Source organism: Terrapene carolina, unplaced genomic scaffold (genome assembly GCF_002925995.2).
Source record: "Terrapene carolina triunguis isolate 2854851 unplaced genomic scaffold, T_m_triunguis-2.0 Scaffold120, whole genome shotgun sequence".
NCBI lineage: Eukaryota > Metazoa > Chordata > Testudines > Emydidae > Terrapene > Terrapene triunguis.
The window spans coordinates 8,722,053-8,740,300 of NW_020664471.1; the positions used below are offsets into that span (position 1 = coordinate 8,722,053).

General features: G+C 44.0%; 1 protein-coding gene across 1 annotated transcript in view; it reads right to left on the reverse strand.

Moving 5' to 3' along the window:
- Window positions 1-18,248, reverse strand: part of SRBD1 (S1 RNA binding domain 1) — a 235,303-nt gene that overhangs the window by 26,157 nt on the left and 190,898 nt on the right. Inside the window, exons 19-20 of the mRNA XM_024210689.3 lie at window positions 3,074-3,180; window positions 399-575 (exon numbers count right to left, since the gene is read on the reverse strand). Of these exons, the coding sequence (XP_024066457.2) occupies window positions 399-575; window positions 3,074-3,180 (284 nt within the window). The remainder of the gene's footprint in view (window positions 1-398; window positions 576-3,073; window positions 3,181-18,248) is intronic.

Sequence of the window (18,248 nt, forward strand, 5' to 3'; positions counted from 1 at the left end):
AGCAGGGGGATTCCTGCAGCTCTCTGCTGCTGGGGCAGGGGGACCTTGCAGCTCCCCGCCACCGCGGGGAGCAGGGGAACCCTGGAGCTCTGAGTCCCCATGGGTGGTCGGGACCCCGGAGCTCCCAGCCACCCCGCAGCTGCCCAGCCACTTCCCATTTTATCATGGATATTTTTAGTAAAAGTCAGGGACAGGTCACGGGCGTCTGTGAATTTTTCTTTATTGCCTGTGACCTGTCCGTGACTTTTACTAAAAATATTCATGACAAAATCTTAGCCTTAGCTATAGCCAACAAACCCATTAGACACCCAGTCAGCTCTGTTTGGTTGCTGTTTGAGAAGGAATGGGCTTGTGAATGCATGGCTGTTACTGAGTTTAATTCACACCTTAGTAATTACCTGCAAAAGGTTCTTATATATTCTTGGTTAAACCTGATGAAGCCGGCGCACTGTTGAAAGGATTTTGGACCCAGTCCTTTAACTTCCTTGAGCTGTTCCCGACTTATAAATGGTCCATTCTTTTCTCGCCATTCAATGATATTTTTAGCCCTATTAGCATTCAGTCCTGCAATATGTCTGAGAAGCAAAGTTTTCAAAATATATTAGTTACAAATAAACAATGACTAGTGCAGATACAAATTAACAGCAAGGATACAAACTGCTCAAGGAAATCTGGGCCGGATAACTCAAATATCAATACACTAAATAGTTTGCAAAAGCAGTGCAAGACCAAAGGCTGAAGGATCCATCTTCACATGATCCTGCAAAAGAATCCACAACAAGACTCTGGACAATCTGGGTATAAGGGTCCGTGTGGGAGGATATTTCTGCAGGATCAGACCCAAATCTGCATTCAGGTTCTAAGTGAATGGAAGCAGAGAATTGTTCATGGAGTGTCACTAAGGCCTGGTCCACACTACCCCCCCCACTTCGGACTAAGGTACGCAAATTCAGCTACGTTAATAACGTAGCTGAATTCGAAGTATCTTAGTCCGAACTTACCGCGGGTCCAGACGCGGCAGGCAGGCTCCCCCGTTGACTCCGCGTACTCCTCTCGTGGAGCAGGAGTACCGGTGTCGACGGCGAGCACTTCCGGGATCGATCCCAGAACATCAATTGCCTGCTGCCGGACCCTCCGGTAAGTGTAGACGTACCCTGATAGTGGTTCCAAAAGAAATAGCACCTGCAATCGATGCAGAAGACACAAAATAGCAAAGAGAAGAAAAATTTCCCCAAAACAGTCTCATCCCTTCATGCAACAAAAGTTGGAACAGAGTGACAAACTCAGCATTGCTGAAATATCAGAATTATAAGGAGAATTTGAAACGTAACAACCCACAAAGTAAAAATACTACTAATTAAGAATGGAAATTTTGGCAAGTCATTCTTAGAAATGTTAAGAAGTAGATCATGATTTTAAGCTCTTACCTAGGCAGTGGATAGTGCATGGTAAGCTAGGGTGTTAGACTCTCCAATGCACACGCTTATTGCACACTAACTCAAAACAGGGAACCTGCAACAGCTCACAAAGTTCCACAATGCACTCTGACGTACTCTCATTTCACATTGGCTTTCAACAGCTCTTCTTGATGACAAAGGTATATACCTCAAATACACAGCTCACAAAATTTCCATTGATCTTTAGTCTGCCTCAGAGAACATATCTAACTTCTAATGCCTGCAGAGATGTAACATGCCTTGTAAATGCAACAGGTGATGATGAACACATTTAACATATCACATACCTGAGCAGTAAGCAATGTTGGTAATCAGCCTGTCTGGGATGCACTGTTTTCTACAACTTAGGCCTCAGGGACACTCACTACTTTTCGACACAGTGCCGCAGCGTGCGCTATAAGGGGTGTGACTTGCAGAGCATTTGTGCTCTGACTGTCCCATGTAGAACCTGCTGGCATGAACTACAAGGTACCTAGTGCATGTTAATGTAGTCCTGTTTCAAACAGGACTTCATCAACATGAACTAAGTACCTTGTAGTTCATGCCAGCAGGGTCTAGATGGGGTAGTTAGAGTGCAACATGCTAACGCACTCTACAACTCACATCTCTTTAGAGCACACTGCGGTGCCGTGTACACAAGCCCACAGAAGCAGAAGAGCATGGGGGGGGGGGGGAGGGGGAGGGGGAGGGAGACATGATGACAATCTTCAAGTACGAAAAAGGTTGTTATAAAGAGGAGGGTGATAAATTGTTCTCCTTAACCACTGAGGACAGGACAAGAAGTAATGGGCTTACGCTGTAGCAAGGGAGATTTAGGTTGGACATTAGGAAAAGCTTCTTAACTGTAAGGGTAGTTAAGCACTGGAATAAATTGCCTAGGAAGGCTGTGGAGTGTCTGTCATTGCAGGTTTTTAAGAACAGGTTAGACAAACACCTGTCAGGGCAGGGGACTGGACTAGATGACCTGTTCCAGTCCTACTTTTCTATGATTATGGGCATGACCTCCTCCCACTGTTTATTTTTAACAGTCCATTGGACCAGATGGTTAAAATTTTCTGAATTTTGATTTTTCAACAGACAATTAGATACATTTTCACAAAAACTTTACACAAAAAATCATAACATTTTCCAGTACATTATAGAGCTAGTAAATTTTTTTTAAATGTACACAGTGAAAAAGGGATACATTTTTCATGAAAATTTTCCAGAATTTTCTCTCTGTTTTTCAACTAGCTTTACTTGCTATAATCTGTAAAGCCATCTTCTGACAGACAGAACAAACATTTGGAAATCCCTTCCTTTGCAATATTAATTCATATTTATTATGCCATGTTATTTTTGATTGCTGTGTTTGTTTTATGCTATGCGTTATTACTTTGAAAATATTTGTCTCCCTCAGAAGAATGGTTTTACCTTGCAGAACCACATCCCCTCTTTCAAAAAGCTGACCCTTAATACTCCTGTGAAATACTGTCTTAATATGTCATTTTCATGTAATTGGAAGTTTAACACAAGAGCCATTTGCTCCAGCTGAATTTGAGTCGAATGGCAGACTAAACACAGACTCTGTGATCCAGAGCCATGTAATTACTGGAATAGGAAAGTATTCAACCCACCTTAATAGTATTTCTGAGCAGATGTTAATATCTACTCCTACAAAGCTGACACACTCCTCAACCACACTGTCCAGAGTTGCTTTGAGCAAAGTCTGTGAAACGTCATGCTGAGACACAAAAATACAGATATAGGGTTACTGAAATATTGGAACATGCATAAATGAGATAAATGAGAACTGCAGACAATGGCAATTTAACAAAACATTTGCTAATATATTGTCAACATAAGAAACAACAATACAGGGACCTCAAATTTAATACCACTTTTTCTATTGTAGAGTTACCTTAGCCCATTGGTTTTTTCTTAATGGTCCTCAATATCTCTTTGCAAGAACTCTGTTGTGTGTCAAATTCCTAGAATATGCTGTATATTCTATTCCTTGTCAAATTAGACCATTTTTTTTTACTGCACTGGATAAATGTTTTCCTGTCTTATTTAAAATCAAAATTTAATGAAACACACACATAAAACAGTTAAAAAATAGAATTAACATTGTATTTTATTATCTATACCTATAAATATAGATTTGTTTAGTCTGATACTTAACCCCTTATTCTAAAATCCGATTTAAAAATAGTTATTAAATAGACAGGTAGGACAAAATTTTCAAATTAATATCTCTGGATAAAATTGGACATACTTGCACACACGAATACCACATCTGTGCACACTGCAGTGGGGTAAGTATATAGTAAGTGCCTGTCAAATTTTCCTTTTTTGACAATTAATCTTCACGTTGTTATAGAACAGCTCATTATTCATTACCCTTTAAGAGTAAACCAGATATTACATTAGGTCTGAGAACATGAAGGCTAAATTTCAACCCTGCATCAATAAAATACGTCAAATTGCAAATGGCTATATTCAGAAGATTAGCAGATCCTTCACTACAGGAGCACTACTGAAAATTCTTCTAGCTTTTCATTTGTTTGCATATTTTTTCTTTGTTTTAATTAGTCATGCTTGTTAAAGATCAAAAGTTATGAAACTCTAGATACCAAAGTTTTACTTCAATCCACAACAATGTGAACTTCTCTATGAGCCCACCAATGCTTAGAAGTCTGACCTGAAGGGAGAATCCTTTCTAAATGTACGAGCTAATTTAATCACAATGTTGGCTTCGCTCTAGGGTTCTTATAAGTCACTCACATAAATCTGAGTTGATCTGTAGTGGTTTTGTGATGCATTTATTTAGGACATCATCTTGGATTCAAGCCAAGATCCTAGATATTTTGTCCAGTACTATATTTTATCTTCCAAGCCATTCAGCTCTTTTAAAGTTATTATAATTAAATATGACATGCCACCAGCATCAGGCTCCATCTAGTCATATTTGTCATTCATTAAACAATAGTTAATATCATAACCAAACCCTGTGCCAATGTCGCCCTCCTTATTAGAGCTAATCATATTGTCATGTACACCGATCGCCACAAATGTATTAATAAACTGACATGATATAAGCAGACCAAAGGAACACTCATATGATAGACACCTGCACCCTCTCTCCTCCAGAGCCCAGCCATGGAGCACCCCCCTCCCCGCTGCCCCCGAGCCCAGACACTTGTATACCTTCCCCCGCAGAGTCCAGGGATCCAGAGGGAGAAACAGCCTGATGGTGGGTCCTGGGCTTGTACAGAGTTTCCTGCATGCCACCTCCTTCCTTCAGGGCGTGCCAGGAAGTGCAGCTGCCCAGAACCCTCCAGCTCCCCCCCGCTCCCTCTTGGCAGTGTCCTGTATTTGCGAGCTGGGCTCCGCTAGGTCCAGCAGCCTCTAGTGGCAGCCAACAGCTCTGTAGCACCAATTCTGCAGGAAAAGGGAAATTCTGCACAGAACATTAATGGCAAAGAATCCCCCCAGGAGTAATTTGTCGAGCAGCATATGCAGGAGTAGCCCCAAATAACAGAGAATGTAACCACGCACATTTGGCCTAATCTTTCTGAGAGGCAGTATGGCTGTGTGGATGGAACTTGATTTGGCCACAGTGTCCTAGTCTTGATTCCCAACTCTGCTAAAAGTGTTATGTGACATTTCAGATACAGTACTCAGTTACATCATCAGTAACACAGGGGGGTGGTATCTGAAGCCTTGATCAATAGCAAGGATTGTAAAGTGCACAGAATTACCTCCACCAATAGGAGAGGTGAAACTTGAACTCATGGTCTTCTGGATTCAAAGGGGAACTTTGGTGCCTGTTGTAACTTGTGTGTTAAATGGAGAACAAATTTAGTGAGTGAGAGCAAACATGAAAAAAATCTGTGAAGTGTTTTATTTGATTTATTTCTTTTTCCAGGAACAATTGCCAATGACTAAAAATTCATAGGCCTCTCAAAGAGTGCTTTGCATTTTTCACTTTTTAAAAAACAAGTCAGTGTGTTTCAGCTTCATATTAGAATTTAAGAAATAAGGGCTGTCAAAGGCAAAATCCCACTGCAACCTTTACCATGGAACCACTATTAGTTCCTCGATAATGCTTACCATCACACATACCACATTGCCTTTATACCCAAGGTTGTATGTTTGACTTGTGGCTGAGGTCCATATTTTAAAATATGTTGGTGAGCAAAGTGAGAGAGGAAAGAAACGAGAAACCCCTTTAAAGGTGTCAGGACATATTTCTCTTGCAGAAGGCCCAATAATTTTATTTGTAAGCATGCCTCAGCTTTGTCTACCAACTGCGTACAGCTTAACGCCTGCTTAAATAGCTTTACAACTACCAATAAAAAGAAAAAGACAGGCACTAGCTCCTCTTTAATATCTCAATATACTACAGATGAACCACTTAGAATGGATATCTACAGCATATATGGGAGTGAACCGATGCATGGTGAGTGAGTGTGAATGTGACGGATATAGATAAGCAAATTGTAGGGCTGCCCCTTTTCTACAGACAGCAGGACTAAAACCTTAGTTATAGGTAAGGCTACGTTTTAGTCACGGGTATTTTTAGTAAAAGTCATGGACAGGTCACGGGCAGTAAACAAAAATTCATGGCCTGTGACCTGTCCATCACTTGTACTATATCACCTGGATCACCCAGATCGATCGGTCTTCAGCTGTCATTAAGACTGTGCCGATCACAACACATCCGCCATTCTTCTCGCATTCTTGCCTTTCTTCTCCATGTTCATCCTAAACGTTTAACAATGTCTTCTTCCCATCTTCTTGGAGGCCAACCAGGTGGTCTTTTCTGTTCTCGCGGGTACCAATCAGTAATGATTGCAGTCCACCTATTGTCCGTGAGCTATGCTATTTGGCCCGCCCATCGTATCTTATTATATCTGCTTTCCACGACAATATCTTTCACACCGCTGCGTTCTCTAATTATTTCATTTGGGATACGATCCAGAAGGGAAATTCCCAACATAGCTCGTTCCATTGCCCTTTCAGCTACCGACAGCCGCTGTTCTTCTCTCTTCGTCAGTGCCCACGTTTCACTGCCATACAGCATGGCTGGCAGCACTGTTGAATTGAAGGTATTTGTACGTGTGGTCTTGTCGATTTTCCCTCTACTATATACCCCTGACTAAATCTTGCGGGGGGAGATGGCCCAGAGGTACTGCGGATGCTCTGGGGGGAGGGGCGGCGCAGGTGCTCTGGGGAGAGCAGCCCAAGATCCCCGCTGGTGCAAAGGGGTCCAACCTTTGCACCAGCCCTGTGCCCCAACCCTGAGCCCCCTCCCACACCCAAACTCCCACTGCTGCTGGGGGGAGGGGTGAGCAGTGGCCCGAGACTGCCCCAGCAGCAGCCGGTGTGGCTGGCCCAGGGGCTGCCAGAGCTGCTCAGGTGGCCCCTGGGCCAGCCGCCCCGGCTGCTGCAGAAGTCACAGAATCAGTGACAAACTCGCAGCCTTAGTTACAGGCTATCCGTAACTCATAGAGAAAATCAGGCTTGTGGAAGGCGGCCACCTGTGAATTGCGGCAAACTCTTCCGGAGACACAGCCTCTGACTCTGCATTGGAGAGACTTCTCACTCACACTGTGAGCCTTATTTTGAATGCAATAGAAGAGATGTAAATTTATGTTTCTAACAATGTGATTAATTTTAAAAAAATTAGTAAGGCTGTCAAGCGATTAAAAAAATTAACCGTGATTAATCGCACTGTTAAACAATAACAAAATACCATTTATTTAAATATTTTTGGATGTTTTCTACATTTTCAAATATATTGATTTCAATTGCAACACAGAGTACAAACAGTACACTGCTCACTTTATATTTCTTTAAGTATTTGTACTATAAAAAACAAAAGAAATAGTATTTTTCAACTCACCTAATACAAGTACTGAAAGTTGAACTTACAAATGTAGAATTATGTAAAAAATAAACTGCATTAAAAAAAATGTAAAATTTTAGAGCTTGAAAGTCCACTCAGTCCTACTTCTTCGTCAGCCAATCAGTCAGACAAACAAGTCTGTTTACATTTGCAGGAGATAATGCTGCCTGCTTCTTGTTTACAGTGTCACCTGAAAGTGAGAACAGGCATTCTCATGGTACTGTTGTAGCTGGCGTCGCAAGATATTTACGTGCCAGATGCGAAAAAAATTCTTATATCCCTTCATGTGTCAACCATCATTCAAGGGGACATGCGTCCATGCTGATGATGGGTTCTGCCTGATAACAATCCAAAGTAGTACGGACCGACGCATGTTCATTTTCATTATCTGAGTCAGATGCCACCCACAGAAGGTTAATTTTCTTTTTTGGTTGTTCGGATTCTGTAGTTTCCGCATCGGAGTGTTGCTTTTTTAAGACTTCTGAAAGCATGCGTCTGGATTTTGGAAAGCACTTCAGATTCTTAAACGTTGGGTCGAGTGCCGTAGTTATCTTAAGAAATCTTAAGAAATCACAGATTGGTATCTTCTTTGCGTTTTGTGAAAGCTGCAGTGAAAGTGTTCTTAAAATGAACAACATGTGCTGGGTCATCATCCGAGACTGCTATAACATGAAATATATGGCAGTATGCGGGTAAAACAGAGCAGGACACATACAATTCTCCCCCAAGGAGTTCAGTCATAAATTTAATTAATGCATTATTTTTTTAATGACCGTCATCAGCATGGAAGCATGTCCTCTGGAATGGTGGCTGAAGCATGAAGGGGCATATGAATGTTTAACATATCTGGCACATAATACCTTGAAAAGCCAGCTACAAAAGTGCCATGCAAACGCCTGTTCTCACTTTCTGGTGACATTGTAAATAAGAAGAGGGCAGCATTATCTCCTGTAAATGTAAACAAACATGTTTGTCTTAGCAATTGGCTGAATAAGAAGTAGGACTGAGTGGACTTGTAGGATCTGAAGTTTTAAATTGTTTTGTTTTTGAGTGCAGTTATGTAACAAAAAAAAATCTACATTGTAAGTTGCACTTTCACAACAATGAGACTACACTACAATACTTGTATGAGGTGAACTGAAAAATACTATTTCTTTTGTTTATCATTTTACAGTGCAAATATTTGTAATAAAAATAATATGCACTTTGATTTCAATTATAACACAGAATACACTATATATGAAAATGTAGAAAAACATCCAAAATATTTAATAAACTTCAATTGCTATTCTATTGTTTAACAGTGCAATTAAAATGCGATTAATTGTGATTAATTTTTTTAATCACAATTAATTTTTTTATCACGTGAGTTAACTGCGATTAATCGACAGCCCTAAAAATTAGTTATTACTACCCATTTTAAAGGCATCAAATAAATAATAGTCATTATATTTCAGTAAACAGCTAAGTGAAATGTGCTTTCGGATCTTTCTATAGTTCTTATACAAACTGCAGCGGTCACTGACTCATCCTGGTATTTGCTGCTTCCATGCACAAAAAGGGTGTCATCACATTACTCATGCATATGTCTCAGAGGGAATGGACTCCACTCGCTCACTCTGTAGAAAAACCAGTTACCTACCTTTCGTAACTGTTGTTCTTCAGGATGTGTGGCTCATGTCCATTCCATTCCCGGTGTGCGTGTGCCCCTGTGCGCGGTTGTAGAGATTTTTACCTTAGCTGTATCTGTAGGGCCAGCTGTGGTGCCCCCGTGACTGCCTCGCTCATGTGTTGGTATATCAGGCACCCCTGGCCCTATTCTCTCTCCGTTCCTTCTTGCCAGCAACTCCTACAGAGGAGCGACCACTAGTGGTGAGACAAGAAAGTCCTGCTGAGGTGATCGGCCAAGACATTCCTGGTTCCAGGCAGGTGCGCGGCTATCAGATGAATGCCATGCTGAACACAAAAAATCTCAAAGGAGGAGAGCTCGGCCGAATACCTGGCACCGCCCTGCCTGTTGATATGATACATCGCAGCGGTATTGTCCATCAGGACCTGCACCACCTTGCTCTTCAGAGGGGGCAAGAAAGCCTGGCAGGCCAAGCGAACCGTTCTGAGCTCCCTGATGTTGATATGGAGGGCTAGATCATTCTGTAGCCAGCAGCCCTGGGTGCTGAGCTTGCCCAGGTGGGCTCCCCAGCCCAGGTCCGAAGCATCAGAGACCAGGGTCAGCGACAGGGATGGGGTCACAAAGGGGACTCCCTCTAACACTGATCCAGGATCCAACCACCAATCCAGGGAGGACCTGATGTGGTCTGGCACCCTGACTACCTGGTCTAGGTCGTGCCTGTTAAGGACATAGACTGACACCAGCCACTCTTGCAGAGGCCGGAGATGGACGTATGTACACATGGCCATGTGGCCCAACAGCCACGGGCAGGTGTGAGCCGTGGTGAGCGGGTGGTTCTTCACATGGGAGATCAGGTCCGACATGGCCTGAAAATGCACTTCCAGAAGGAAGGCCCTGGCTCACCTGGAGTCAAGAACCGCCCTAAAATGAACTCTTATTTGCTTGACAGGCATTAAGGTGGATTTTTTTTCTCATTTATTAACAGGCCCAGGTCGTGCCAGGTGGAATGCTCCAGATCGAAGCTCCTCTGTGCTTGCTCCCGAGACCTGCCCTCAATGAGCCAGTCGTCAAGATATGGGAAGACCTGAACCCCTCAATGTCTCAGGTAAGCAGCCACTGGCGACGTACATTTTGTGAACACCCTTGGGGCCAATAAGAAGCCAAAAGACAGCACCATGAATTGAAGATGGTGTCTGCTGACTATGAAATGGAGGAAACATCTGTGCCTTTGGAATATGGAAGTAAGCGTCCTTCAAGTTGAGGGCTGCGTACCAGTCTCCCAGATACAAGGAGGGGATGATGGAGGGCAGGGAGACCATGTGAAACTTCAACTTTCTGAGAGGCTTGTTAAGGCGACACAGGTCCAAAATGGGTCTGAGGCCCCCTTTTGCTTTCAGGATTAGGAAGTAGCAGGAAAAGAACCATTTTCCCTTCATGTCCCAGGGGACCTCCTCCACCACCCCCAGGTGTAGGAGATTCTCAACCTCTTGGATAAGGAGTTGCTCGTGAGAAGGTCCCTGCAGAGGGACAGGGAAGAGGTGGGGTGGGATGGAGGGGCGGACGAAAATTGCAGGGTATAACCCTGAGATATTATGTCCAGCACCCAGCGGTCTGAGGTGACCCGCAATCAGCCCAAAAGGTAGGGATGAAGATGGTGAAGGAAAGAACAAAGTGTATTTGGGGAATTGACTGGGGTGTCATCCTCGAGTGCACCTTCAAAATGAGTGCTTCCTGCCCCCAGGATGCTTCGCCGGGCTGGGCTGTGTGGGTGAGCAGGAGGAGGAAGGGCGGAGACAACTAAAGCTCGTGTCTCTATCCCTTCTCCTTGCAGATCCCTGACTAGGCTGCCAAGACCTTGGCGGCGGGGGCAGCTGGAACTGCTTCCATGGAGACTGTGGCATCTGCATGCCCAGCGAGCAAAGGATGGCCTGAGTGTCCTTTAACCCATGCAGCTTCGCATCCATCTGTTCCGAAAAGAGACCATTCCCATCGAATGGGAGGTCCTGGATAGAGGTCTGCATCTCGTGGGACAGGCCGGCGATCTGAAGCCAGGAGCTGCGCCTCTTGACTACTGCTGATGTGACCACCTTAGCCTCCGAGTCTGCTGAATCCCATGCCATCTGGAGAGAACACCCAGCCGCCGCAGTGCCTTCCTCCACCAGGGTGCCGAATTCTTGGGCCAGAGCCTGAGGGAAGGACTCCTTGAACTTACAGAGGGAGTTCTATAAGTCAAAATTGTACCTGCCCAAGAGGGCCTGATGGTTCACCACCCCAAATTGCAAGCTGGCTATGGAATAAATTTTTCCTCCCAGAAAGGTCCAGTCTTTTGGCCTCTTTATTTTTGGGAGTTGAACTACTGTGTCCCTGCTTGTCCTTTTCGCCAGCAAGCCTGGAGGTGGGTGGGTATAAAGGTACTCGAACCCTTTGACTTGGACGAAGTACTTCTTTTCGGCCCTTTTGGAGGACGGAGGATGGAAGACGGGGTTTGCCAGAGGGCTTTGGCAATTTTCAGGACCCCGTCATGCACGGGTGAGGCCACATGGAGTATTGCGTCCAGTTTTGGGGCCCCCACTGCAGAAAGGATGTGCACAAATAGGAGAGAGTCCAGCGGAGGGCAACAAAAATGATTAGAAGGCTGGGGCACTTGACTTATGAAGAGAGGCTGAGGGAACTGGGCTTATTTAGTCTGCAGAAGAGAAGAATGAGGGGGGATTTGATAGCAGCCTTCAACTACTTGAACGGGGGTTCGAAAGAAGATGGAGGTAGGCTGTTCTCAGTGGTGGCAGATGACAGAACAAGGAGCAATGGTCTCAAGTTGCAGTGTGGTCTAGGCTGGATATTAGGAAAAACTATTTCACTAGGAGGGTGGTGAAGCACTGGAATGGGTTACCTAAGGAGGTGGGGGAATCTCCATCCTTAGAGGTTTTTAAGGCCTGGCTTGACAAAGCCCTGGCTGAGATGATGTAGTTGGGGTTGGTCCTGCTTTGAGCAGGGGTTTGGACTAGATGACCTCCTCAGGTGCCTTCCAACCCTAATCTATTATTCTATCGTAGTGCAACACGTGCCGGGGTAGAGGCTGAGAGACGAAGCAAGGCCCGGTGTTCCTTAAAATCATCTGGCCGGCTGGCCCTCGAGGGTGGTCATTGTCTCCTCTACTCCGACCTCCGAGTGGGTCTCAGGCACTGAGCCCGGTGCTGCCAGTTGTTGCGCCGAAGTGGCGGCAGATGAGCGGTGCGAAGGGGACATTGTTATCACCGGCATGCCCCACCTCCTCCGATAAGGCCACTGCGCTGGCCATGCTGCCAACCTAGCACCATAGACATCGACGTGGCCCATTTGCACTGGTAAGGTCTTGGCGAGGGTCTGAACTGCCCTTCTGTCCCGGAGGAATCCCCTTCTGGTGACCACGGCAGGGCCGTTGATGCCTGTCTGCCTGCTGATCGTCGCCACCAGAGACTGGTGTTTGGAGTGGGAGGATCAGTGCTGGTATCGAGGGGGCCGGGGGGACCAGAATCACAACAGGGAGTGCTCCCACGGGGCAGGCGACTGAGATCTGCACCAAGAGGACAACTGGCGGGAGGGCAAACGATGCCAGTGGAATGGAGACCGGTGCCTCCCCCAAGGCGATCCACATCAAGATGGTGGGGATCGCGATGCTGGTGACCAAGGGCGAGCCCCAGAGGATCTGGGCTGCGATGCCGGAGATCTGTGGAACGGAGATGGAGAGTGATGCCTTGTCTCCGGGGATCGGCGGCACTCACCTGCCCCCTGAGAGGGTCTTAGCGGCTGGCTTTCCCTCAGAGGGAGCCTTTGGTGCTTCCTGCGGCACACATGGTGCCAGTGTCATGGGCGGAGGCCTCTGCTCTCTCGGCACCAGGGGAGCTTGGGAAGGCATTGATGCCGCCAGAAGTTTGGGTCCCCTGCCGCTCCCGGGAGTTGGCGGTGGATCCTTTAAGCAGCTAAGGGTCCTGACCGGGGAGGCACGTCCATGTGGCTCTGAAGTAGCAGGGTGGCCCAAAGTGAGTCCTTTGCCCGATGCCCCATGACCTTCCTTGCCCAGTGCCGAGGAGCCGTGTTTCTTCATTTTATTTCTGGGCACCATTGCCGGGGTGCGCTGCACACCGAGGCCGAGGTACTAGGCTAGTCTTGGCAGGACGGTTTGGAAGCCGGACAAAGGATAGCCTCCATGAGGAGAGCTGGAAACTAACATCCCACTCTTTCTGAGTCCTGGGTCGAAAATTTTTACAAATACGACACTTGTCTTTCACATGTGATTCCCCCAAGTACTTGAGGTAGCTGCTGTGGGGGGTCACTAACAGGAATAGGCCTGTTACAGTCCGTGCAGGGCTTAAACCCCAGAGACCGGGGCATGCTCCGCCTGGGGCAAAGTCCCCACTGGGACTCTAACTTCTAACTCGTAACTACACTTAACTACTTAACACTAACTACTATAAACTATTTACAAGGCCCTAAGGCTTGAAGTCAGAAGAGATGAAATCGATAGCCCTTGCTATTCAAGGAAAAGCGCTCTGACTAACCACCACAGGATGTAAGAAGGAACTGAGAGGGTGTAAGGCCGGCAGCACCTGATATACCGACACATGAGCGTGGCACTCAAGGAGGTGCCAGAGCTGGCGCTACGGATACTGCTAAGGCAAAAATTTCCAATGACAGCGCACTTGGGCGCGCGCACACCGAGAATGGAATTGACATGAGCAAGCACTCGAAGAAGAACAGCATAACTGAGGAGAGAAACACCTCCAGTCTATGTGCATATGATTAAATGTATCAGATTTTTAATCTCATTTTATGGAGAGTGGTATCACTGTTTTCAAACTATGCTTCACCTGTTTGTTTGATAATTGTTAAAATTTGAACCATACCACATTATGTTTGACAACTGCCTCCCCACCCAGACAGCAAACCCATACATCACCTGACTCCCCAGTCCATCCTCCTAAATGAACACTCCTCACCCGACTCATACACAATGCTAACTCTGCCCACATCTCATAGATATTACTACCACTTACTAATGTCACCCTTTTGGAGCCCTTCCCATCCCAACACTACACAAAGGCCTTGCATGTCACAACCCATGCCTGGTGCTGTCCCCTCATGCACTGACCTCCCTTAACACCACACATGGGTCTTCAAGCTCAAAGCATCTTACTAAGAAAGATAAGTTGCCCTGTGGGGTGCGGGTGGAGTACACAAACAGCAGGGCAGCCTTCATCTCCTGCAACAGGGGCTAAGACTACGACCTGGGTGCTCCTTTACACAGTCAGGTGGGAGAGGGGAGAAGGATATGTATGCTTGGTGTTCAACTTCACATACACATACTGTGAAGACGGGGGCCTCCAGGCACTGCTCCAGGCACTGTTCTTCACATCCAAATGCTCCATGCCCACCCTCAGCAAGGTCAACAGGGACTGGATCCACTTCCTCTCCTCTGCAATACCGAACCCAGATGCAGCAAGGTCAGCAGATCCTCTGCACTAGGGGCTCAGCCTGAGGGACTTAGCACTACAGGAGTGCTCTTCCCAGCCATGCTTAATGGGTCTGAGCGTGCTCTCTGGTTCCATTTCAAATACCAGCCTGGGAACATTTACCACCTAAATAAACCACTTCAGGTTCAAGTTGAATGGATTTTGAAAACCCATTATTAAAATTTGGATTTTTAAATGGACAGTGTCCCTTTAAACTCACAATAACAAGGCTTGATGAAGTTACTTAGCAACTACAGTAGTGGGGACCAGCATAGGTTAGATAGGGTTAGGCAAGAGTTCTATTTTCTCTTGCAGCTTTCAGAGTTAGAGTCGTATATTTAAAGCCAGAAAGGACCATTATGATCATCTAGTCTGACCTCTTGTGCATCACTAGCCAATTAACCTCACTTAAATGAAGAAAGGATTATTGTCCCTGTTTCACAGATGGGAAACCAAGACCCACAAAGATAAAGTGAGATGCCCACGGTCACACAGGTGGTATGTCTACCCTGCAATCGGGACGTGTGACTGCAGCACATGTAGACATACCTGCTCGAGTAATGACAGCAGTGAAACTGTGGAAACACAGGCGGCTGCATGCACTAGTCGTGCCTGTCCAGATCCTGGTTACATACGTCAGTGGCTTCACTATTATTGTTACTCAACCTAGCTCAGGTACACCTGCATGTGCTGCAAACACACCTCTCAAACGCTACATAAAGATACTAAAGGAATCAGTGACAGAACGGGGAATTGAATCCAGATCCCCTGTTCCCAGCCCAAATCCTTAAACACAAGGCCACATGCTTCTTGGAACAGTGCTAGAAAGCACTACCTGCTGATTTTGTTGCAGGATTACTTTTTAAATAGAAGGTATCTCAAAATATACTACTCTGTGGTATCACAAATACCATGAGTTGCAATGCGATGTTTGGTATTTACATTCTAGGATACAGTCAGTGAACCAGGAAGTACTGGTGTATAAAATTAGATTACTGATGACTAGTTGAAACTGATATGGTAAAAATAAAAATCATACAAACTGTAATTAACATCAAAGGAAGTTCTAATACTAAAATTACACTTTCAACCTAGAATTTTATAACCAACAGCTCATAAATTTAGTTTACACTTATGTCTCACTTTGAAGTGTGGTTCTACTCTGAAAAAGGACTACAGATCGCAGGGTTCCAGTTATTGTCTCTTGACTAGTTCCATGGCAAATCTGCTACGTTTAAAAATATTTCTGTTCTCAAACAGCCACCCTGAAATTCATCCTGGGATCTGAAAGTCAAAATGGCTTTTTTTGTTTTGTTTTCCTGCATCACAATGATTGGGAGAGGGCAATGTACTTTGTTTAACTTAAAAGAATAAAAAGCAAAAAAAAAAAAATCCCAAATCACCATACAACAAAGAACTAATTAATAAGACGTATCACCCACTGATCATTTTGCTTTAGTATTACATCCTGTCATCCTTTGTCTGTCCTTCTGTTTTTAGATGGTATGATCTATAGGACAGCGATTGTGTCTTTCTCCGTGTTTGGAAACCACCAAGCACACAGTTGGAATTAACACAGTCTAAATAATAAATCACAGCAATAAAGATTCTGCAATCCAAATTCTACTATAGCATTGTAATTGCTAATACATGAGTAAGTGAAGACAAAACATGGCACTTCCAGAACTCTCTCAACTCTATTGTTTCTGTAGGTTAAGAGAAATAGAGACTAGTAAAACCTTATTTCTGTGACTGAAGTCACAACAATGTGGAGTTAAAGGTATTACTGAACATACACAGTGTAGTCTGCTGAGTAAGATGGTGCCCTTTGTATTTATTCATTATTCAAATTAGATCTGGACTTGAAATATAGCCCAGTGGCAACCTAATGAAAAATTACACAGTTTTAAATTCCAGTTAGCCAGATCCTCAGCTCATGTAAACTGTTGGAGCTCCACTGAAGTCAATTTACACGAGCTGAGGATCTGGACAAACATGTTTGCTAACGCTACTTGACTAAACGCACTAAACAATAGGTTCACAATCATGTGCCAAAAAACCTCCTCTACTGGAGCCTGGGTGAGGAAATGAACTACTGCTCTAAGCCTTTCACGTCTGAAGACTAAACAGCAAATAGGTCACAACTAAAAACGAGTTTGGAAACCTCAACCAAGTCCACTGCAAAACCTTTATTTGGGAACAATTCAGGACAATTATGGGTCTGTTGACGAGAGGTTCAAACAGGGTCTAAAAACTGTACTGACACACAAATGTGCAGTAAATATTTTAAAAATGAACACTGACATTATACATATATACACACTAGTAGAAATCAATTGACCTACCCATGCATTCCTATTATTTTACAGTGCCCCAGAGTCCAGCGAGGCCCCTCACAATACAGTTAAAAAGAAATTATCCCTACCCTGAGGACCTTGCAAACTAAATGCAGACATGACCTAATGAGGTGATTAACACGGTCCTAGAGAGGGGCTGGAGGAGGGTTCTCAATATTGTGCAGTGAAGTTTTTGGGCTCTGGACCCAGGCCTGGAATAGCAATAGTATAACCAGATCAACATTAACCCTGAATAGGTAGAGCTGTGTGTAGAGGGAAATCTGTTTTGTTTTCTGAACAACTTAAACATCAATTATCTTTTTATTCTAAAGTAAAGCTCCAGCAAGCTAAAAAGTGAGTGGAAATTCTTTGTTTCTTTCTTCGGGTATGTAATGAAACATTTCTAGCACCTCGTAAAGCATTGTTACGTTGCTACCTGTCATTCAAATATGTGTTTATGAAATTTAATACTGCCATGTGAGACTGGCCAATTTGCCTCATGAAAAATAGCACTTTTTGAATTAAGAAAAAAAAGATACAGCCTCGCACTACTGAATAACTCTGAGTAGCATTTATTTTAAGTGTGTGGTGTTTTTTCCCTCTAAAAATTGGGGGAGGCAGCACATCCTAAAATAAAATTACAACTTTTTCAACACACTGTCTAAAAATAAAAGACACCTTAATTTCTGAAAAATCAGCTTTGGTATTAAAAAATAAAAAAGGGCAAAAATTCTAAACTACTCTGATGACCTGTATGCAACCAGCTGCAATTTCAAATGTGTGAGATATGAAACCAAGAAAATTAAGGTTTATAATCAAAATATCAAGTCTTAAGTATGGCAGGACTAATGTAATACACAATACTTTAATGACTAGCACCCTTTCATGTGCAGATTTAAAAAAATTACATTTTACACCTCAGGTAGAAGTGCTTGAAAGTTCAGGTTGGACATTTTAATCTCTAGCGTCCCTTTGGAAAACCCCTTTCAATTAGATTCTAAGAACACAAGCTTATCCCTCTGATGTTTGATAAAAGAGCCTAACTTCAAGTCTTTCTTTTGAAGATTTTTTTGTGGTTTTTCCAAATGGGGATATTTTGTTATGCTATGTATTTAACTCTGACTCATTTCTTGTCTTTTAAAATCCAAATTCTGTTTATTTTTAATAGCAATATATTACTGAAATACACCAGAGCAGTGGTTCTCAACCCAGAGGTACATGTAACCGAGGGGGGTACGCAGAGGTCTCCCAGTGGGTATATCAACTCATCTAGATATTTGCCTAGTTTTACAACAGGCCACATAAAATGCACTAGCAAAGTCAGTACGATCTGAAATTTCATACAATGACTTGTTTATACTGCTCTATATACTGTACACTGAAATGTAAGTATAATATTTATATTTCCGTTGATTTTATAATTATATGGTAAAAATGAAAATG